The sequence below is a fragment of the Sylvia atricapilla genome, chromosome Z (genome assembly GCF_009819655.1).
Source record: "Sylvia atricapilla isolate bSylAtr1 chromosome Z, bSylAtr1.pri, whole genome shotgun sequence".
Lineage (NCBI taxonomy): Eukaryota > Metazoa > Chordata > Aves > Passeriformes > Sylviidae > Sylvia > Sylvia atricapilla.
In genome coordinates, this window is record NC_089174.1 from 68,724,348 (window position 1) to 68,747,858 (window position 23,511).

A 23,511-nucleotide genomic window follows, 5' to 3' on the forward strand; every position below is an offset into this window, starting at 1 on the left:
ATTAAATTACTATGGTCCAGAGTGACCACCTTTGATTGCTACTAATTTTAGCAGCTGGTTATGTGGACAAATAATTTGAAAATTTTGCTGTTACTAACATCATCAAACAAGAAATACAGTTAATGAACCCAGGAATGCATGCATGAATTCTTATAGATATAAGTAATAACACAATACCTTTCTGTTTCCTAGGTCTTATGAACCATTTAGATTCGTATTTAGATTTATCCTCTGCTTTGAAGTTCCAGCTACCAACATAAACAACAACCAGTAACATCATTCTTAGAGAACTGGATTATAATCTTTTTTATGGTTGTCACATAAGGGGCAATTCCAAGAAGTCCTTGAAGCTGTTCAGAGAGAGAGGAGAGACAGGTCTTCATCAGCAGTTCCCTCTTCATATTCCAGAATAGCCAAATCTACCCAAAATGCAGAACATATTTCTTGCTCCTTAAAGTGATTAGCTACTGCACTCTACAAGCCTGAGAATCAGATTATATTATGTATATACACATCTTTAAAGCATGTAAAGAAACAATTTTCACTGCTGTCTTGCAAAATTCTAGATAAGACAGGCTAAAATTCCCAGTTGACAGAACCCAGAAATCGCTTTAAATATTTATATGACATTGCCCTCTAGAGGAAACCGAGAAAAATCTCTTTTAGCAGAACTCTTCCACAGATGAAAACATGAAATGCTGTTTTCAGCAGAACAATTAGTGTCTTTTAGAAACCATTTTCAGTGAAAACATCACACATTGGTTTGGCTCCATTTGTCATCTATGAGTTTTCAAGACAGAATTCCCCAACCTCTAGCCTAGGGCTCTGTATTCAGATAGATGGCACCACAAAGTTTACTGGTTACCACATGTCTGTGTTTTTCTCTTTGCTACCAGAATAAAAATAGCCCAGGCTATGAAAAATTGGCAAGCACTTAATAATTCTTTAGTTATGATGGCAAAAAGAGACACTGGTCAAACTATAGGAGGATGGGAAGGAAGACTTTCCTGACTTTTGCTTCATCAAATTGTTACCCTGGTAGCCTGAACCTATTCCAGTGATCAAGTAATGGCATAGGAAACACAAGTCAAAGTCATTACTATATTAATCAATCATTTATTTTGCCAGCTGGTGCGTTTTTTTGAGTCTTCTTGAAGATCATCCAGTTATCTATAGTACCTACTATGGACAAGGGTTAAAATCAGACCTTGTCACCTTTTTAAACAATAGAAATGAGTCTTAGGCATCAGCTGAAACAGTAGTATCTTTCAGTCACATTTCAACAATTCTGTTTTATTTTGAAAAAGACTGAATCAATTTCCATCTACCTCTAGTTTTTCACATTGTTTTAAGAGAGGCTTCAGCTGGATGGGATTCCTGAGTCTTGGATGCTCTGGGGTGAAGTTTGCTGCTAATAATCACCATTTGCCTTACTCTTACTCTGTTTTGGAAGTTACAAATATTCCTGAACTGTGGCAGTGCCCACCAGCTTATCTTTTCCCTCTTGTCTGTTAAACATGTTTTCCTTTGGAGGCTTAGGTGATCTTGCTGACCATCATATATTTTATCCAGAGAAAGAAGCAAGTACAGTGAGCGATACTGCAGAGCCTGTGGTTGGTACATACACTGCTCCCCTCTTAGCCCACATCTGATTAAAAGGAGACAGAAAAATAAGTTTTAAGGAACATGTGGTACTGCTTCGAGCTGGAGGCAAATGTCACATCAGCTAAAAAAATTCATGAGTTTTCCATGTTAAAAAAACCCCATCCCAAAAGCCATCCATTGCCACAGCTGTCTCTGTGATTGTATATCTGTCTTTTTGCTGATCTCACCTACATTTATTGTATTTATCCTTTCACTTATGTCCACAGATGTCAGATTCATGCTGACAAAACATCTCACTGAGGCTGATGTTGAGCCTCTGACTGTGGAACCGTCTCCTGTTCAGCTTTTTTCAACCCTCCCTGCTCCTGTCCTTTCCAGTCCAGGTCAGATTCCAAGTGACAGGTGATAAGTGGGTTTTAAGCTGACATCACTGTTAACGCTTTTAGCCCTGCAGGGTCACAGTTCAATTCTAGCCCATCTTCCAGGACAGCAACCATCACAGCCAGAGGTTAGCAAGAAGGTATGATCATGGCCTGCTTGCAGAGTAGCCCTAAAACACTCTAAGAATGAGAAAACATTCTAAGAATGTGAATGCTCCTCACTTACCCCAGTGCTGTAAGAAAAAAAAGTATTTGAATGAGGACTGGAGAAGCTGTGCCTTTCCAGGGCTCATAGCACATCTGTCAGTAGAGGTGGAAAAGGACAACCTCTCACAATTCTCACCGTCACTCAGTAACCTGGCTCCAGACACCTCCTCCTCTTGCAGCAGCTCAGAGCTTCTGTCTGAAGACAATCAGTCATTAGCCCACAGCCTTCTTTGTGCAGGCTCCCAAAATATGAAGAGAAAGTCACATTTACAGTTTAGAAGACGCTGTGAATGACTGCACATGGCAAACTGGTGTGTAAGGGCACAAGCATTATAGAAAGAGTAGGAATAATGGGCACAGAACTGCTTGTGTCTTTGAACATCTGTATTTTTAATTATTGATGGCTAAAACGCTAGCAAACATTCTGTGCTAGCAAACACACTGCTGGAGAGGATATGAATATAACTGATGCTGTGGCTGAAGGCCTCACCTGTTACTTGGCTGAGCAGTGGAAAAAAGCAACTCTTATTTTGCACATTCCAGCAGTTTGCCAATTAGCTCAGTTCTGCTGCACCCTGACTGTACTTCCAGATGACCTGAGAGCATGGGATGCTTGCTGTGTGTCAGGCTGAAAATCCCACTCAGGATGTAAAAGGCATCCCACTGGCACTTTGGTAGCAGGGTAAATGACAAGGCGCAAGGCTGACTCACCAAAACAGGTTGTTCCCACAGTGGATGAGCAGGGAAGGAAGGGCAGAGAGGGCAAAGCTCCTTCCCAAACACTGGGCTTGTTCTCTTGTAATTACAGCATGGTCTGAACTGCATGGAGAGGCACAGCCATACATTGGGCAGCAAGGTGCAGATTTGTAATCAGAACTTTCACAGCTCATTTAAACAAAGCACAGAAAAACTCCTCTTTATAGCCCCTGAAGTTTTTACACCTCCTCAGGCAACAACCCCTGTCTGAGTCTTTTCAAGGCTGATGCAATGCCTCTGAAAAGCAATCATGCAGAGGCAGGGTTGGGAGCACTTTTGGCAGATAACCCTGAGAATGTTGCCTAGTTATACATGTATGCTTCTGGAGTACCATTATTTCTAGAGAGGCCAGATCTCTCTGTTCAGTGCTGACACTATGTAGAAGGCAATGACAGGCATATTGATACCTAACTTTTTGGACAAATATGCAAACACATAGAGGATGTGAAGTATTTCAATCAGTGGAAGTCTTTCCATCATTTCCTATGGAGTTTAGATAAAATTAATCTGAGTAAGAAGATAAATAAGATGCAAATTTGAGGCTGATGAGGAGTTCAGAAAGTCTGTTGAGGATGTTGCTAATGGCCATTGCTACAAGGGAATGAGCTGTGCCTCCACAAAGGCTTGACATGGGGACCTTGAGAGGGACAGCAAGAACCAGAGGGTGAGGAGGTGAAACCAAGTGAGCACGCGTTCAGATTAATAAAGCAAAGAGGACAAACCAGCTAAATGATCTCTGCTGAGTCTGGAGATTAGTGACCTTCTGTTTAAGACTTTGGCTCTTAAGAGAGGATTTGGAATTAATCTCATTTCTTCAGAGCAATTTATTTCTCAACACGTGTGGCTATGTCTGCTCATACCTTCCAGGAAACATAAAAGAAGGGAAGAAAAACATCTCTGTCTTAGTTTCTTAGTCTTGCTATATTGTAAGGGAGGGGAGAGGGAGGAATTTATATCCACTATCAAGTAGGGGATTTATATCCACTATCAGTGAAAAATACAGCAGCCATGCTTCAGAGGGGACTGCATGCTCCAGACTTCCGGAGCACAGTGAGATTCAGCCTGTGCCTTGCAAATGTTAGACATCCATATGCTTTCTCTCATTTTGCACAGGTTCAGCAGACATTTACTGTATCCCAGCTCACAGCAGCTCTACTGGATGAGAGAACACTCAGCCAAAATCCCTGTGTTCTGCTTGTTTTCCATCCTCAGGACTTGTGCACCAGACAGCTTGGAGGGCACGTCAGCACAGACTTCTCATCCTTGCCCACGATAACAAGCTCCAGGTCTCAACCTCTGTACCCTAATCCATCACTTAGCAGCATGAAGATCAGTAATATGATATAAAAAAGGAAACTAATGCAATTCCAGAACAGGTTGGGGGTATTTTTTAGGTCAGCTATGAGAATTCTATTCCCTCAGACTGCATTTGGAGGCTGTAGTCTCCAGGACCACTGTATTTGTTTTTTGCTGTGTAACCAATCCTGTTAATATTTTAACAAGGAGCTCCCACAGAAATGTTTGCCCCTTGGCCAAGGGCAAAGGGACAGGATAAATTTCCATTATTTTTCCTATTAAAACAAAAATATTTTCTTGTGGACATGACCAAGAGAAGGCCCTACTAACACCAGGCAAAGCAACTGCTTATACTGAGCAGCACTCTGTGTTGGCAGCACTTTTGCTTTAGGAAGGAGGTGAGGAAACACAGTAAAACAGTGCAATCAATCCATGGAACCTGACATGCCTGGGAGGTAAGGGTGCTGTGAGACAAAGCTTTCTGTGATGACCAGTGATCATTTTCTTGGTGTGATTTTTCTGTAATAAAAAGGATTTATAAAGGCGATTGAACTGCCAGGAAGATAAATCCCCCAAAACTTCAAAGAAACACAGTCCCATCATGGGCAGAGAGACCTGAACCACCCCCTTTCACCATAACACAGGCATTCATACACCCCCAACCCTACTAAGGAATGGTTTTGGTACCAAAAAAATGGCCTGAGGGGTGCAGCTGATGTGCTGAGGCAGAGCAGCCCTTGATCCTGGTTCACACAGTATCTATCCCATGCATACACATCAGTAGGGGCACATGGATGCATTTTGAAGAAACTGGGGAGTAGCACAGCATAGCAAAATCTTGCAGATGCTCCAGAGACAACTGCAGCTGCCAGGACAGGGACAAAGTGTCATGGCAAGGACAGCCAGCCTCCTGAGGCAGTGACAATGCCTCAACATGGCATGGCAGGAAGCAGTGCCCCATGGAAAATGCAGAACTGGACCACTTGAATATCAAAGAGTAACTGCATATAGAGGGGAAGGATGTTTCTCCCAGCAAGAAAATATTTCTATTGCAGGAGAAAAGCTGTTTATTTTTAAAAAATAATTCTATTCAAACCTCTGAGGGAAGGGGATCCCGATAGAAAAGTGCCTTGAAAGTTGTGCTCTTCAGAAAAAAGAGTTTTCAAATCACACTCCGATTTTTGAGAAAAAAAAAAAATATATAGGACTCAGCAAAAATTTCACAGCTCCCAGCCCCACAGCACATGCACTGGTCTGCAGGTACAGGTCTGCTCCTTGTCTGCAGGCCTCACAACAAGAGAACAAAGAAGATTACCCTCATGAAGACCCCTATTCAGGGCAGAATCTGTCCCTAATTACAGCCAGGAGCTGCATGATTTTTTTTCCAGCATCAGCAAGAACCCTTTTTTTGACAAAGAATGTCAAGATTCTCAGCAGAGAGCCAGCAGAGCTGGCTGAGCAGAGCCCAGGACTGTTAATAACTGCTACATAGGAAAGTGCTATGCACATTTTGGGACCTGTAATTTTGTTGGGCATTTTGTATTGTCCTTTGTAATCAGCTGCTAGCACGTACAGAGAGGCAAGACTGTGCTTAGAATGCCCATATATCACATACCTGCTAATGGCATTGAGCTGTGAGGAGGGGCAGGACTTTACCTTCAAATTTCCAGCTATCCTGGAGGTATGAACATAAGATGTGCAGTAGCAGCAAGCATTCAGGAAAGAACTTGGCTCTACTGAAAGCTCTCAGCTTCAGGTAAAGTAAAAGCTTTGCCTTCAGTAGTGGCACTTGAAGATCCCTCTCCATTGCAGACCTGATTCCTGAAGGTCTTTCTCAACATCTTTGAGAATAAACTGATTTCCCTAAAATTTGGCATGCCATATCTATTCTGAGGAGGAGTCTTAGCAACTGCCCCCAGGACACTGACTGAAGAGGAGAGACTAAGAAAGCACTGTGCAAAGGTATGACTGTCAAAACATTTCTCTCTTCATTTTTTTGGAAGCAACTCCAGTTTGAGCGTTAAAAAGAAGCCAGCCAGTTCTTTGACTATATTCTCACATATGGCAATGTTTGGTAATTTTTGGTAATGAGAAAGATGCTCTTTTGAAGGAGTGGTTGGGTTTTCTCAATGACAAAATTATAATAATACTTCATGTTTCTACCACACTGTCGTCACTGGTAATGTATCTTACTCTGCTTTTTTAAGAATGAATTTGGAAATCTATTTAGCACTGATTTTAAAGATTAAATATACATGCAGTCCAAGCACTGCAGCTATGCTTGATGAAATTCATAATCACATGTTTCAAATTGAATTATATTCATGACAAAATAATTTATTTTTTTTTTTGCAATGCTCCCAGGACTTGCTCAAATGAAGCCCCATTCAGTTATGTTAATGAAATGAAGGCTTCATCTGTCATCTGCAGAAATACTAACAGCCTCCCTCCAATAAGTGAGTAATAGCCCAAATTGATTAGAGTAGGTCCAACATACATGGGAAGTTGTCTGGGGCAACATAACCCACATATTTTTGAGATATAGTTGTATAGACAGAAGATAAATAAATATGCAGAGTTTTGACTAACCTTTGTTCAGTATTCCAATACAGCTCATTTCCCTGCAATTGTGTTTGATAGACACACACAATTTGCTAACTCTAAAGAGAGTAATAATTTTCCCTCAGTCACTAACATCACCAAAAATGACACCACCTACATTATTCCTCTCTAATATAATAATACCCTGTTAAGCAAAGAGCTTTGATGATTTTATTACTGCATAATGTTTCTCTAAATGAAAAGAAAAAAAAATAAAAGAAATAAGATCAGCAATAATCAGCCCATCTCTGCTGTTTACATGGAAATCAGGTAGAATTTAAATAAATAACTTTTCTTTAAAGAAGTCATACTCAGCTTTCCTAGCAAAGACAGAGAGATGAGTGATACTCACAGCTGGCTCCTCCAGCAAGTGTTGTGTTCTCTTACTGTATCTGACCCCATCACCACTCTCAGATGTGAGGACCTCTTACACACACCAGGCAGGTGCCAAAACAGCCCTGTCTGTCCAGGGCTGCCTAATCTGTTCCAGCTCCAGTCATCTACCACTTCATCCTCTAGAGGCTGACCACATCCATAGGACAGCCAGCAGAAGGGACTGTGTGCCCTCATCTCTTCTCTCTTGTTTTCTGATGTATTGGTTTAGCCCCTTATAACAGGCAGGGTTTGGATGGCAGGTTGGAACTGGAGTTGAGGTTACATGAAGCCCAGAGTATGGGAGAACACTTCTGCAAACCCTGCTGCAGAGGTGGGAAATGGCAGGGCTGTGAGATCCCCCATGCCAAATCCTCCACTCTTAAGGGGATAAATCAGAAGATTCCCTATATCAGTGTGATCCCTATAGGAGATTCCCTAGATCAGTGGGAAAAACTTCTTCATCAGGCAAGATGGGGCTGCCCTGGAACACTTGGCAGGTGTGGAAAAAACACATAAGCAGTGATTTTGCTTGCCCAATCCAGCTTGGTGCTGCACGAGCTAAGGCAGTAATTTACTTTCACTGACCATGTGCAGGCTCCACTAAGTAAATCACACCACAAAGCAGAGCACCCACAGCCCCTTATATCAACCTGGAAGTGTTTCTCACTCAGCCAGAGAATAATTAGGCAGTCAGAAAAGGAGTCAGAATTACTATTTAATGTGCCCCAACACTTTGAAAAACCAAGAGGAAGAGGAAAATACTTCCACCATAGCAGCAATATGGAATCACTCTAGGAAAGCTTCTTCTTGGAAGCAGAAGGAAAATTGATGTTGCCTTTCAACCTACTATAAATCTAGACAGAATGATGTCATTTCTGAGCACCCCAATGGAGAAAGCTAGTGAAAGACTCTCAAATCATCCTCAAGCACTCCAGATGAACAATATGAGAACATAGGATTGGAGCTGGCAGCCAGCTCCCTGATAGGCAAAAGCCAGCTCTCCAAACTGGGAGCATCCTGAAGGTCCCAAACTCAAGCTGCCAAGGTCATCCATCAACATCATTCCTGTCAAATAGCAGTCAACAGTAAGTTCAGTGAGGATGTTTTGGATGCTGAAAATAAAACAGGTTTTGACTAAGAAATGTCCTAAATTTTGGCCTAAATTGGATGTATAATATTCTAAAACAGGATTTTAAGAACAACACTAGGCCCACACTACCAAAACTCTGCCTTCTGATCAAAAAAAAGTAAGGAAAATGGAACACCTCGTTCCCATTAGCTGCAGTCACAGCTTGTTTGATTCATAACAGAGCTTTCCAAAAGGAACAAGCCCAAAATTAAGCCTTCAGGGACAGGCCAAAAAGTATGGATATCCAAATATTTTCAACTTCGTTGGCTATTATCTCTCATTTTGCATTTTTAATAAGATAGTATTATTGCTGCCCACTGCAAGCAATTCCCCTGTGTTTAGAAACAGTGCCATCTGACAAAGGGGAAACTGCTAACTAAATGTCTTTTGTCATAAACACTCTCAAATTTGGAGTTGCCACTGGTTGATACTGCCACAGTATCAATATTTATACACTCATTGAACTACAAGCTAGGAATTACAGAGGGTTGCTTTCATACCTGTAAAACCACATAAGGTTGAGCTGCCCAGCACCCACACATTGAGTCACTGCTTTTATTCTGCCACGTGTCAGAATTGGGAGTGGTGATCAACCCAGACTTCCGCCACATTCACTGCCTGTTGGGATCACTTCTCTAGGACTTGGTTTCCAAAAGTATCCATCCCCAAAATAAATTCTCTTTTGGCAAGAGGGGGAGGATTTCATGCCTTCAGGTACATTGTAACCTCAAGGATGAATGAACGTTTACCTCCTCATCTACAGCAGAGAAAGGTTTTTGCCTTTGCAGAGAGGTAATGTGAGCAGGTCTACCAACAAAGAGCAAAACTGGGTCAATAACTGATTTTACAGCATGGAATAGCTGAATTTTAAAAAAACCACCGTAAGAATAATCTATATCACAGCAAGAGTCTTAATTTTTGATTTGAACTCTTAAAGGTTTCAAGTTTTCTGGGTCAGGAGACATCCGAAGAGAGCAAATGAATTAAAATCAAAGAGAATTTATTAAAATGAAGTTGTTCCAAACTAGAAAACACAAAAATGTCTTGCTTTGAGAAAGTCTCAGACAACATTTAGCTGTCAAAAATGCTTCCCTCAACTGAAATAATTCAACAAAAATAAGAAGCACCTGTAAAAACATCTTCCAGTGCTGCTGTGTCCGTATTCATTTTTGCTTAAGGAAACAGTTTTATACAAACCCAGGAAGGCTCCAGTGGAGCCCTTCTGATGATTATGATACGTATTTTTTTGACCCAGTGACCCCTGATTATTTTCCAGCGCATGAGTAACACATGTAGGCTAATTATCAATTTGCTTTTGTTAATTATTTTCTACAAGACCTTAAGAACAAACCCAGGGCTCTCTCGGAGGCTGGAAAGCAAAGGTCAAAATGTCTGCTCCTGGACTTCCATCAATATCAGCTGTGACTTGCACCATATGGCACCAGAGGCAGCTGCTGCTGGAGGCTCTTCCACCCTTACCTTGCTCCGGTGACGTCCACGCCGACCATCAGCTGTCCGTTCAGAGAAAGGATCTCATCTTTCAGGCGCACTCTCCCGCACTTCCCAGCCGGGCTGTTCTTCTTCAAGTCTGTCACCCAGATGCATCCGACATCGAGTACAGGCCCCTTAGGCGCCTTCCTCTTCTTTCCTCCCCGACGCTTCTCCCCATAGTCCCCCAGAGCAGGGATATTCCCAAAGCTCAAGCCCAGGACCTCGTTTTTCCTCATCTCTTGGGCCAGGTACATAGTGCAGATCTCGGTATCCAGAGCCCCACAGCTGCCTGACTGCAGGTTGCTCTCATCCACGGAGAAGTTGAGCTGGATGTACTCGCTCAGCTTCTGGACGGCAGAGCGGCAGAGCTGCTGCTCGGCTCCCTCGGCCCCCTCCCGCCGGCTGTTCTGCAGCCACTGGCACAGGAGGGGGAGGAAGACCCCCGCGTTGTCCTGTGTGATGGGCATCGCTGTCCCTGGGCATCCCCTCACGGCATCAGCCCCGGCCCCGAGCGGCTCCCTGGTCGTCTGCCGTGGCCCCCCGCAGCTCCTGGGGACATGCTGGAGTGGGGCTGCAGGTCCAAAGCAAGCTCCATCTATTCCCACGGAGATTTTTTGGGGTGTTCCAGCTGACCAAGAACACAGTCAAGGAAGGATGCCTGGTTTCAAGGCGCTGCAGCCGGCCCTACGAACAGGCGGGTAGGTCAAGTTTGCGTGCGTCTGCGGCTATCCAGGTCTGCCTGCCGCCGGTGTCTTCCCTCCGCCGGGAACAAGGCGTGCTTCCCAGCAGGATCACCTCAGCGTCTCGTCCTGCAAGGGTAAAACAGCGTGGTTAGAAGTGCCAGGACCGCGGCAGGCGCCCGGCCCGGCGGGCCAAGGCCGGCTCGCACGGCCCGGCCGCTCTCCTTCTGCGGCTTGCCACTTGAGGGCACCAGCTGCTCTCCTCAGCAAGGGAATAAAAGGTCACCATCAGCTCCTGACCTTCGCGGAGAAACGCGGATTGCAGAGCCCGGGGGATGCTCCTGCTGCAGCTCCAGGGCTCTCCCCGAAGCCGAGGAGACATTCCTGCTAAACCTGCTCCAAGGGCCGCTGGAGGGGCACCGGCCTCACCAGCGACTGAAGCTGACAGCTCTGCGGTCCGTGACAGTGATTTTGGGCTGGGATAGGCTTAAACCGGTCTCCTCCCTGACTTAGCTCCCCACCCAGCTGCACGAGGCATGGGCTAACACCGAGGCTGAGGACAAAAAATGAGGTCCCTCCCTTCGTGGAAGTGGCTCACAGGCGCCTTGTGGGTAAGGCATCTAAGGGAAGCAACTATCCAGTTTCCTGGGAAAAGAGTAGGGCGGGTGGATTCCCTAGATTCCTGCAGTTTTGAGAGGGAAGCACACAGACAACCAGGAGGCAGTGGGAGCCAGGGGTTAGCAGGCAGCAGGGTGAGGGGTTTTTTTTGTTTGGTTGGTTTTGGTTTTGTGGTGGTGGTTTTGTTTGTTTGTTTGTTTGGGGTTCTGGTCTTGTTTTGGTTTTTGTGCCAGGATCATTAGTATCTATGAAACAAGAAAAAACTGACATGAGTCAAGTGTGGTTGACTGGACTCTTTCAGGGCTTTGTTTTCTAGCACTGGATGCTGCTCAGTGAGCTGTGCACCAGGAAAGCTGAAGAAAGCAGCAGCTTTGAACTTACAGCCTGCAGGTCTGCCCTTGCAGATGTGTATGAAAGGCTTGTGTTAAGTAGAAAAGTTTTAGTAAGGGCTTTTAACCCTAAAAGAATGAGTGAAGAGGGAGGCTCTTGCAAAATGCTGCTGCCCAGAAGCTGTATCCAAAGTTCTGTCACCTCCTTGGCTGTGGGGCACTGTCTAGATGGACAGGAGTGACCCCAAGAAAGCTCAGGAACGGGTAACAACTTATCAGGGCCATATGTGATGCTTAAACAGGAAGCCACCAGTATCTTCCCCACGAGGGTGATGTTACACCAAGGCTCAACAGGGGTAGACGTCAGCTTGGGGAAGGAGGAACTTGCCGCCTTAGTGAGAAGGTCTTCCCGAGTTAGGCTCAGGGTAGGAAAAACAGGAAAGAAAAGGAGAAGAATAATGAAGAAACTGCCAAAGGCAAGAGGTGATTATCACCAGACAAGAGGTGGTAATACAGACAAAGACTGACCAGGAGATAAGGTTAAATCCTCTGAATATTTTAGATATCTACTGCAACAGTGGTGAATATGTGGAGGACAGAACTTAAGATTTATTTAAGGTCTCATATTTAAAACAAAAGCAATGTTTTAATTGACATGACTGGAACTTGCTGTAGTAAGATCTAGATCTGAAATATTGATCTTAAAATGCATAGCTTATATGTGGACCAACAAAGAAAAAGTAGAGGCATAATCTCTTGGCATACTGAGGATGATGTGTATATTTGCTCTGAGGTCCAGAACACAGCAGGAGGAAGAACTGCTAAGTTATCTGGTTAATAATAAAGATGGAAAGCACAAAACAAAATAAACGCAGGGAAGGGCACAACAAACCCTAAACTGAGAACCTGATAACAGCTGACTCAATGGTAATGGGAAAGTAGAAGTGTGAGATATCTGCTAGGAAAGGAAAGCAGTAGGAAATAGAAAGTCCTGGTGCCTTCCGAGCAATATTCTCACATAATGGATGAGGGTCAAGTAATGAGCATGGAAGTGCCTCCAGAGACAGATGTGTTGCAGGTAAGAAGGTGGAAAGAAACTCATGTAAGAACGCCTGTAAAATCAAGGGAACAGCAAAACAGAAATGCCTGGCTTTGGTACATTAAAAAAAAAAAAAAAAAAAAAAAAAAAAAAAAAAAAGCCTGCCAGGAGAGAATTCATGGAGAAGAGTTTGAAGGAAAAAAAAAAATCAAAGTGAGCTGTAGTTTCTTGAAGAAACAGTATTTTGTGCTTAAAAGGCAGCGACACAATAGCATCTCAATGAAGAAGGATCAGAAGACTTGGCAGCATCATGAGCTTTTCATTTTCCTCAAAGACAAGAAGAAAGAACACTAAAAGGTTACTAAGCACAAGTTTAAAAAATATATTTTGAACACAGAAGCAAAATAATAGAAACATCAGGGTATAAAAATGAAATGAAACTTGCAGAAGATTAAAAAAAGTTACCCTTTATATGCATATTAATACCAACAAGACAATCCGGAAAAATGTTTCTCAGAGAGAAAGTTATTGAAAAATTACACCAAAAGAGACAACACTGGTTTGAGTTTTTGCTTTTAGTCCTTGATAAAATTGCCAATTATGCACAGGAGATCAGTACACAATATGATACAATATCCCTCCAGAGGCATATTATCCTCTTCTCTGCCTATTCCAGAGTAAGAGATCAGTACAAGTCAGGTATTTCCAGTCCAACAGAGTGAGACAAACCATCATTTAAATTTCCTACAAAACCAGCAAAAATAATCTCAGGTACCTCCCTACTGGTCACTTGTAAGAACTCAAAACAGGTAATGGGCCAGAATTAAGGACAGCAGCAAATGCAGTGGCTGTCTTCAAGGGTAGAAAGAGATATAGCAGAAAAACAGGTCATCAGTCAATCTAACATCAATTATCCTAAAAACTCCAAACCAAACAAAGAAATAGTTGCATGTATGTGGAAAAGAACAAAAATATAAGCAGCAGCAGACACAGAAGAGGCAAGAATCAAATCATGTGACATCAAATTAATTTCTTTTCATAATGGAGAAGTTGTTGGATGTCATTTATCTGGGCTTTATTATAGCTTTTGTCACTGTCTCAAACAACTTTCTCATAAATATACTAGGGAAATAGGATTAAATGAGACTACTATAAATCCATACCCAGGGAGTAGTTATTAATGACATTCTGTGAAAACAGAAGGACACTGCAAGTAGAGCTCTGCTGGATCTGTATGGTCTAGTTCTGCTCAGCGCATTCATTAGTGACCTGGACAATGAAAGTGAGTACACATATTAAATCTGCAGATTACAAAAAGCTGGGCGTGTCTGCAGACACACTGGAGAACAGGATTAGCATCTAAAATATCTTGGCAAAAATCAGAAAAACATACTCTAAAATTAGGGTAAAGTTTATCAAGGACAAATGCAGAGTAGTACAAAAGGAATATCTCACTTTGAAAGGGTTGGCTGTGTGGCAAATCTTTGGCAAGAGATGCATTTTCACAGAATCACAGAATGGATTCAGTTAGGAAGGAATGTGGTCCCAAACCCCCCTGGCATAGGCAGGGACACTTTCCACCAGACCAGAGCCCCACCCAGCCTTGGCTTTGAACATTTTCCAGGGTTTACAGGGAATCATTCCTGTCAATCTCCTGCTGTTGTAGAAATAAAAAAGGTCACTGTCTCAGGATTTGTCAGCAGACACAAAGCCAGCAAGGCATGGGAAGTATTTTTGTATCCTCACACAGGGAAGGTCTCAGCAGCAAAACTGCCACGTTGGAGCAGAGCTCTGACGTGACTTGCCAGTCTTGAAATTGTGACTTACTGGGAAATACTAAAAAAAAATCAGGGTCTGCTGAAAAAGAGAAAGTATTGCAGGTAGGGTGTGAGAGCACAAATTAAAGATCCTCATATACTTTAAAATGGTTGACAGTGACCATGAGGAGAAAAGCAGTCTGTTCCTCTCATCCATAATGGAGTAAAATATGTGAATCACATCCAGGTAGATTCAGGGTAGTGGTTAGGTAATACCCAGAAGGATGAAGAATATCAAGAAGGCACTGGGGAATACCATCTCAGTTGCTGGAGTCTCCATCACTCATAGTCTCTGCAGAAGGTCAGACATCTGCCATGAACAATGACTAAAGCCATTATCTCTTGGGTTGTGGGAGACCGTAGATGTCACCATTTTAATCCCTCTTACTTTTACTTCCCTCAACATAATTTTCTGTCCTAGTGAGAGTACAATAAGAGGTCACTTAATGGACAACATCCTGTGAGTTATGACAATGACACCCTTGTGACAATGACACCCTTTACTTTAGCAGCAAACTTTGGTATAGCTCTCATTGACCTTACAGGGTTCAGAACCATTCAAGCTCTAGAGAAGATTGGACCAGATCATTCTTTGAGGCCCTTTTTACCTAATAATTTAAGGAGTTTTACTGTCAGCTGTTTATCAGCTTTGACATTGGGTAGACACATTATGGACTGTCTTTTGCCTACTATCCCCAGATCAGAAGCACTTCCGAGGTCTCCAGCCTGGAGATCATGGGGCTCCTTGAAAAAAGCTCAAAGTTTTAGCTCAAGTCTCCAAATCTCTTCTGCATTGGCAAAGGGCACTGATGTTGACTTCAGCTTCAATCCTACAGTTAGGCGGCTGGAGTGTTCAAAGGCATCTGCATTCCATGCAAAACTCATCCATCATTCATTTAGCAACATTGCTGGAGGGCTCCCCCCCTCCATGCACACACATCCCTCCAGAGATAGAGGATGGCCCCCTCCACACTGCCGGAGGCAGACAGCCTTCAAAACCCCATTCCTTCTCCCCACAGGAAAAGCTGCAGGCATCGATACGCTGCGGGTTGCCTGTCTACGCCCCTGAGCTCACTGCAGAGCCACGGCAGACACTTAAATTAATCATGTAGATAATTATACAGTACTTTCAAGGGATTTGGTATTCTCAAACAAAACCTTCTGGCTTTGGAAAAATTACTCCAGACAAGCATAAATAGGAAATACTCCTTCCAGATGTAACAGACAACACAGGACTGAGCTGAACACCTCTGTGCTGGTGAGAAGAGCAGCTCAGGTATCCATTGCTAATGGAAGCAAAAAATAGAAAGATGGTAAACTGTTCATCAAGAGAAAAAATAGACCTGCCTGATAAAAATGGAAACCTCAAAACTAAGATGAAATTTATTTTTACTCTTGACTTCCACAAAATAGACTCAAGACCCATATGAGAAAATTTTATGGAGTCACCACCACCTTACTTTTGTAGGTGGCAGATCTGCAAGAACAGCCCACCTGCCTTCCATCAAGTACAGACCTATGTACAAAATATTCTAATTTTATGCCCACCTTGGAATTGCCTAGACTTGTCTGGAGTAAAATACACCAGAACTGGGAATGGGCTGCCCCCTGGGCCTGAAGTCTCCTGTTCTGTGGAAAGGAGGCCCTGTTCCTGGGGACAACTTTCCACCAAAGAGATTTTCTCCTGGTTATTCTGAATCCCTCTGAGGCTACTGATTCACACTCTCTGGTAATTGAATCTCCCATCTTACCTAGATCTCAGTAGTGTGGTCTGTTGAGATTTTTCATTAGCAGTTTCAAGGATAAAGTGAGCAAAGATTTTGCAGATAGGATGTTTGCAAGCACAGAATGTCTCAACTGGGAAAGCACTGGGGTGGGAAATATCAACTAATACACTGAGTGTGGTATGGAAACAATATTAGTCTTGTTCAAATAGAAGGATCAGGATGGTGCAGAGACAGCATGACCACTCAGTTTGAGGAGAACCCACAAAGGGGATCAGCCCTTCATGGGATTTCATCTTAAAAAGACTCTCACTATGCTAAGTACTGGTTTTAGGGCTCAGGCTTACACCCCACTGCTGTGGCAGCTCGTGCACTGAACCCAGAGCCAACCCACAACGCAAGACAGGCACCTTCCTTTGCAAGAAGAAAAGCTTTTGAGCCAGATGCTCTCAGAGGATCAAAAAGATGCTGCAAAACCCCTGAGATGCATGGTCCTCTCTCACCCAGCAGTGCCAACAGCCAAGTCCCACTCCTTTCCATCCTACCACGAAACAACCAGCCACTTTGCATGGCTGCAGCCTGGGTGCATGCCTCTTCCCAAATGTGTGCCACCAGCACCTGGTGAGCAGAGTTGCCTGGTCCCTTTCCTTGTGCCAGCAGCCACAAAGATCCTCCTGGGCATGATCAAATCCAAACCCCACCTATCACAGCAACTTTTTCATGCTGTAATCAATAAAATACATTGAAGTTCAAATAGAAGTAAAAAACACTTACATCGCTGATATTTTGCTGGAAAGCTGCTCCAATATGTTGTGTAGTTGGAAATGGTCTGCATTTTGGCTTAAATGTATTCATAATCAGTTTATACCCACAGATATGCAGCTTCTACAGCTCTCTGCTCTTCTTAGTGTTTATCAGCTCTTCTCACCTTCATCCCTGGAGTATTTACAGCCAGAAAAATCAGCTTTTACCTGTCCTTGTTCTACCCAGCACGCCCACATAAGATGTGTTCTCAAAGGCTGAAATACCACCCACGTAAATAAACTGGCTATCTTCTTCTCCACTTTAGTCACGGCTCAGGAAGTAACACTTTCTTCCCTCATCTCCAGCCTTTTAGTTCGAAATACCAAGTTAAACATACATGATGTAGCTGAAAAGAGACTGCTTCTTAGAGGCTTTCTTAAGGCAGCAAAAAAGCTGCCTTAAATTATTGCTTATAGAAAAATAAGAATATTTTCTTTAAATAAGTTGCAGCTGGAACTGTCAAAAAGCATTTGTGAATATTCAGCACATAAACAATAAGCTTTTTTCTTTTCGGACAAATTGAGCTTTTTCTTCCTATGTTGTCCTCAAAGGAATAATGTAAAGAGCTCCAATAATCACTTTCTTGTAGGGGGAAACAGAAATGTAGCAGGTAGTTAAAATGTCCCATTACTGATTTTTAAAAGGTGATTTGTGCAAATGGCCATGACCCAATCCTCCAGGATAACCCCTTTGGCATTTCCAGCCTGGCCTAAACTTCCAGAAAAACATACATACAGTTATTCCAAAAATTGTTTTCATCCCCTGAGTGAGATCACTTTATAATTGCTTTAAAGGTTATGTTTGATGCATACCATAAATCTTTTTTTTTATATAGATGAAGGCATTGTACTTGTTTTCCTAAAGTCATCTGGGAATTTCAGCACCAGAGAAATAAACCCACTACCAGCAAAAGACATTCATTTACTAATTTCTATACAAGTGTAGCTTCTACTTATTAGTTAGAAACTAATAGGGGGAAAAAAGGGTAATAATAATAAAAAAACCACCTTGGGATTGAATCGAATTTTTTTCACTAAAAGGCACACTATTGTTGAAAGATGGTTTTGCTGTAATGAATAGTCTGAGGTCTGAAATCCTTCAAGAAAGCAGCAAATCTGTTTTATTCTGGATTACCCAGTGGTTCAAATCAGATCCATGCACATGGCTATGTTTCTGCTGAATTAGTCAGAGTGCACATTTCCAGGTCAGCATTATGCCAGCCATAGGAAGACTTCTGATATTTGACCTGGCAATAAAAATTTGAATCTTACACTGGGAGGCTTTGAGAGATTTTGAACAAATTTGAATTGACAGCAAGTTTTATAGCAATCAGCATTTTATATTTCATGGCCTCAATGCTTTTAGTACAGCTGTAGGAGCCCTAAAGCTGGATTTTTTGCACAGTCAAACCACAGCCTCAGGTTTGACCTCCACACAAGTAACCAAAAGGAATATAGGAATATTAAAACTGGTATTTTTGTTTGTTATCATCAGCTGAATCCTCATCTGAGCTTGTTGCCATGGGCTCCATTTCTGTCCAAAGGAGAGGGACAGGAACTCTTGGGAGGAAATAGTTATCTGACCTCTTGCAGGTCTTTATTTTCAGACTAGATGCATGACATCTTTCAAGTGCACTTTCTGGTCCATTGCCTAAAAAATGTGTGGCCAAGTAAAATAGAGGTATCTGAATATGATCAGATGAAACCTGCTTTAAACCAGTTAACCAGGCAAACTGGGCACAGAAAAAATCTAATATAGCATAGCTAAATAAAGGCAAGTGGTAAAACTGTATCAATTCTTGTAGACAGGTTCCCTGCAATGCTTTCATAACTGCTTTGATTTTCAAATATTTATGTCCACTATATTAAAGATCAAAAGACCTGTGCAAACAGCTAGACTTACTAAATCAAACCTAGTAATTGCCAGGACATTTACAGTAATCAGACCAAGCAAGCCCTGAGAACAAAGAAACAGTTCAACAAGAGGACACTGAAACAGCCAACCATGGAAATACAAAATTCTTGCAGGAAACACTACCCTCTAAGGAAGCACAACAGTTAGGTAAAAACCTAACAATATACTTGGATTTGTTTTGAAATCCTTGCCACCAAATAGCTCTCTACAGGAGTTACTTATTTCCAGGTGCTCTTACAGCGTCCAAAGCATTGCAAATTTGCTGCAATTAGTAAAATCTTTCCTTAAGAAAAGGAGATTGTGCCCATTTTTATAAAGAGGGAATGGAGCTACAAAAAAGTAGGCATGCCACACAGCCTCATCTGAAGCTTTCCTGTAGGCACAGGGCCACAGGAAAATTACATAAGGACCATACATGCCCCCTCTGCTAGGCACCACGTGGAGCACCATGTCCTACCAGAGGATGGGAAAGAGAGCAAGGCTCTTCTAATTCCTTCTACCCTTGCTCCAGATCATCTGAGCACACTGCAGGACTGGATCACTCTCAGTCCAGGGACAGTGTGAAGTCTACAGTAGCTTCCTCCATCAGTATTACCTGAAAGGCCATAGAGTGTGTCCCTGTCGGCAGCACTGCTCAGCAGGAGCTGCCTCAGTTCTCACAAAACCAACCAGTATCTCTTGGTAAAAGCTGCTTATTCTTTCTAGAGCTGTGAAGCCATCCACTTCCTCCTTCCTCTTTGTGTCCATACAACATAAGCAAGCTCACAAAAAGAGCTGTATTTCCATAACATATCAAGTGAAATTATATTAGAAATCAGGGATTATTATATCCTAGAAAGTATTTCCCATTGCACCATGAACATGATGGGATTTTAATGATATTACAAAAAATAACATGAATAGGTGAAAGCTGAAAAACACATCTGCTGTATGTCAGTAGTTAACAGTAAAGCTCTGAACTGTGGTGTTGACCAAAGGCTCCAGCTCCCACTCCAGGTCAGGCAGCACGATCCCTTCCCTCACTGCATGTCCCTGCAGTCTTGTCCATATTTAAGAGGCTGGTGTCCTCTGAGGAGAGCAAATATGATGTATTTTGGGATGGTGAGCAATCATACAGGCAGCCCTGCTCTGAAAGCAGCAAAAACCAAAGCTGGTTGTGTTGCAGATGGCAATAAAAAAGCTGAGCCAGGGCTGTGATGATAACGCTTCACAGTTTTAGGTCTTTCATGTATTAAATAACTAGGTTGTTTGACCTGCTTGGTTTGGTAAGGAAACCTCCCAAGTGCACTTTTCAATATGCCAAAACTGCTGCGTTGCAAGAGGAAATTCGGAGACAGACAGAGTGCGCTTTTAAACTGGAGAGACAGCCAGGCTTAAACCAGTGGGCTGCATTTTCTACCTCCATTCAGATGAATTAAAAAGAGACAGCAAAGTAGGAAGCATCCATCTAGACATCCATTATTAATGAGAGGATCAAATCTAAAACTCTTTCAGATACTGATACAGAAGCATTTCAGTACAATCAAATAATTGTCTTTCATTCTCACCCTCTTTATATACAAACTGTCTCCAGCAGCCTCTTCTCCAAGTCCAGGTCAGATGGGAAAATTAGAAGCTTCACAATTTCTAAGTGACTTTCTAAATATTTCCAATATTCTTATTCTCAATACTTTTGAGTATTGAAGGGGCATAAGCCTGCTTTTTTGCATTCATTTAAACCAGAATGAAACAACATACTTCAGGCAAGACTAAAAATCACCTAATTCTCACATGATCTAGTGTCCCATACTATATCAAAGGAAAGTCCTCTAGCTGTCAGATCATTAAAACTACTTATCTACCTCTAAGCCCTTGAAGACTATTCAATTTGATAGCAGAACAAAAGAAGCTCATTTAAGGAACCAAGTTATTGCAAGCTTGTTCAACAGTGAACAAACTGTATTTAAAGAGTTTCTTGAAGAATGATGCCCATCCAGTTCTGCAATTATTCAGTCTCCTCTGTAGACCAACATGCCTAATCATCCTTTGGATCTCTTCCATTTGCTGAACAGTTCAGGGCTGATGCTAGGAGGCACCATTATGAATTTTCAGAATACTCAGAATTCGTTTCTCACATAATTTATAGAAGTAAAAATCTGGAGTAACATAATTAGTCAGTGATGCTTTCCTGGATTTACTCTACAATTGCGTAACCACGGAGGAAATCTAATTTTAAGTATGCAGATTAAAAGAAACATCCCTTTTTCAAGTTTGAAAATAGCACAGGCTCTCTCTCTCTCACACACACACACATTTTCACACAGAAAACTAGTCACAACTACAGGCATGTAAGTAACAGAGTTAGACTTAAAATTTACATTTAGGCATCTAAATAAGTGACCCAGTTTTTAAAGGCCCTCACTAATGTCACCTACTTCTGTATGGCTTCAAAACAAACCCCTATTTATCTATACCTTGACAGGCAAACATCCAAATTTCTCAATTGCATGGCTTCCTGAGGGACTGGGCTTCTATGTAATGTTTTGAACGCTTTTATACAAATTTAGTGTACACTCCAGTTCTCTCGGGAAACAACACTTATATTAAAATAGGGTCAAAAGTAGATCTGTAATTATTTTTAAATGCTTCCACTCTTCTCAAGATCTTCCTGTGGGAAAGATCTCTGCAATAACTATTCATAAAACAAGAAAATGTAAATAATATGTTAAATTTGGACTGCATTGTCTGCTGGAGTCATGCATCTAGTATTACAAACAAACCACAAACAATCTCATGTTCCAATACTGTGATTCTATATTAAACAAACAAATGTCCCCAACAAGCTGTTTAAATTAAATGTTGATAAGCACCAAGAAAACAAACAGCTTACAACACTGCAAAATGAATACACTTGGAAGGTGGACTGATGGGATTTCACCATGTTACTGGAAAGGCTAAAATTATAAATATGCAAATAAATAAATAAATAAATAAATTTCTATTTTCATGTATATCTGAATTAAGACAAAATTATTATTATTTTGCCAGATATAACAAGACATATTTTCACATCACTATTCCCAAAATCCATTAATCATCTCTAATCTGAGCACTGGAAATAATTAACAGCCTACTGTGAGTGATCCCAAGCAAGTGTGCCAAGTAGGGATTAGGAAAGGACTTTCAAAAAAGATCCTTCCCCATCTTGGCTTTGGCAGTTTCCTAGGGTGACTTTATGATGCTGACTTGTATCCCCATTCATCTGTTTACCCCAGAAATAAGTTCTGCACCTTTCAGAGGGTTCCGAGAGCGAAGGGGAGAAGCCGTGCGCAGTCTGTCTGCAGACCCTGCACTGCTCCTCATCCTCCTCACCGACTGCGCTGTCTGCAGCACGGACAGCGGGAGACAGCTCTCTGCTTTTAGTTAGTTTTGAGCTAGCTGAGGCAGAGAAGTTCCTCAGACTGTGGCTTTTCTTTTCTTGGAATTGATCAGCCTGCCCTGGACCGAAAACCCCGAAGAGCACCGGGAGCTCACACCTGTGTCCCACCGGGGCCTGGGACGTGCCTTTCCCAGTGCAGGAGGGACTGATAAGGGACTGAACGAGATGAGACACACCCCATGACAAGGACCTTCTGGATTTGCCATCTCTTCAGAACTGCATTGTTTAATATTACTTTTTTTTTTTTTTTCATGTTTGTGGGTATTTTGCATGCTTAATAAGCATTTTTTTCCGCTTTTCTCAAAGGAGATTTACCTCCCAGACTGGTTGGGGGAGGGGCAGTTTGAATTAGCTTTCTAGAGGAGACCACTTCAAATATTTCCTCCCAAAATTTACCCTAAACAATGACAGAGAGATCTCGTAACACTGCTCACTTACTCATCATCACCAATGTTCTCTTTCACTTCCCAGTCAGCTGGGAGGTGAAAAACCAAAGGACTTTAGAGTTTATATCTCTACCACCAATATCTACCTGGAGGCAACACTTGCATTTCCCTTCAACACTGCTTAGTTACACTCCTCCAGTTTGGCAGCAAATACTTCACAGTTGTCAAAGCCAGGTAAAATCCCCCTTACATTCTAAGAAGCTGAGCTTGCTCCATGTCTAGCTGCACTCTCCCTTCCTTTTTCTTGACAGATAATTCTCAGTCAGGCAAAAAACTCTGTTTGAAAGGAACTGGACTAAATACTGCAGTGATTACCCCATCTAGTTATTTCCGGAACCAGAGTACCATTCTGGGCTTGCTTGTGTGGAATTTCAGAAACAGGCATAAAATTCAGCTGCCTCCAAAAGCACAATCACATATTGCCTGAGAAAGGTCAGAAGAGGTTTGGGAGGCTTCCAGATCCATGTTCCAAGAGGTCTGGCTGCAGAAAGACATTGCTGCTGTGGTCAGTACTGGGGCGTCTTGTGTGAAAATCTGGACAAGGGGAATCCTTATCCTTAATCGATAATCTGGGCAAGGGGAATCAAGGGAACCCTCAGCCAATCTGCAGATGGCACAAGCTGGGCGGGAGTGTGGATCTGCTGGAGGGCAGGAAGGCTCTGCAGAAGGACCAGGACAGGCTGGATCCATGGGCTGAGGCCAGTTGTGTGAGGCTCAGCCAGACCAAGTGCTGGGTCTGTCCCTGGGCCAAAACAACCCCTGCAGCTCCAGGCTGGGATGGCGTGGCTGGAAAGCTGCAGAGTGGGAAAGGGCCCAGGGGTGCTGGTCAACAGCAGCTGAACATGAGCCAGGCTGTGCCCAGGTGGCCAAGAAGGCCAAGGA

The 23,511-nt window shown here is 42.6% G+C and overlaps 1 protein-coding gene across 2 annotated transcripts in view; it reads right to left on the bottom strand.

Annotated features, from left to right (window-relative positions):
- Positions 1 to 10,467, bottom strand: part of PDZD2 (PDZ domain containing 2) — a 136,255-nt gene extending 125,788 nt beyond the window's left edge. The window contains exon 1 of one of the 2 annotated variants that reach the window (XM_066339623.1): positions 9,829 to 10,467. In XM_066339623.1, coding sequence (XP_066195720.1) covers positions 9,829 to 10,307 — 479 coding nt within the window. In that variant the 5' untranslated portion in view covers positions 10,308 to 10,467. The remainder of the gene's footprint in view (positions 1 to 9,828) is intronic. The other variant, XM_066339624.1, reaches the window with a different exon arrangement.
- Between the last annotated feature and the right edge of the window lie 13,044 nt (positions 10,468 to 23,511).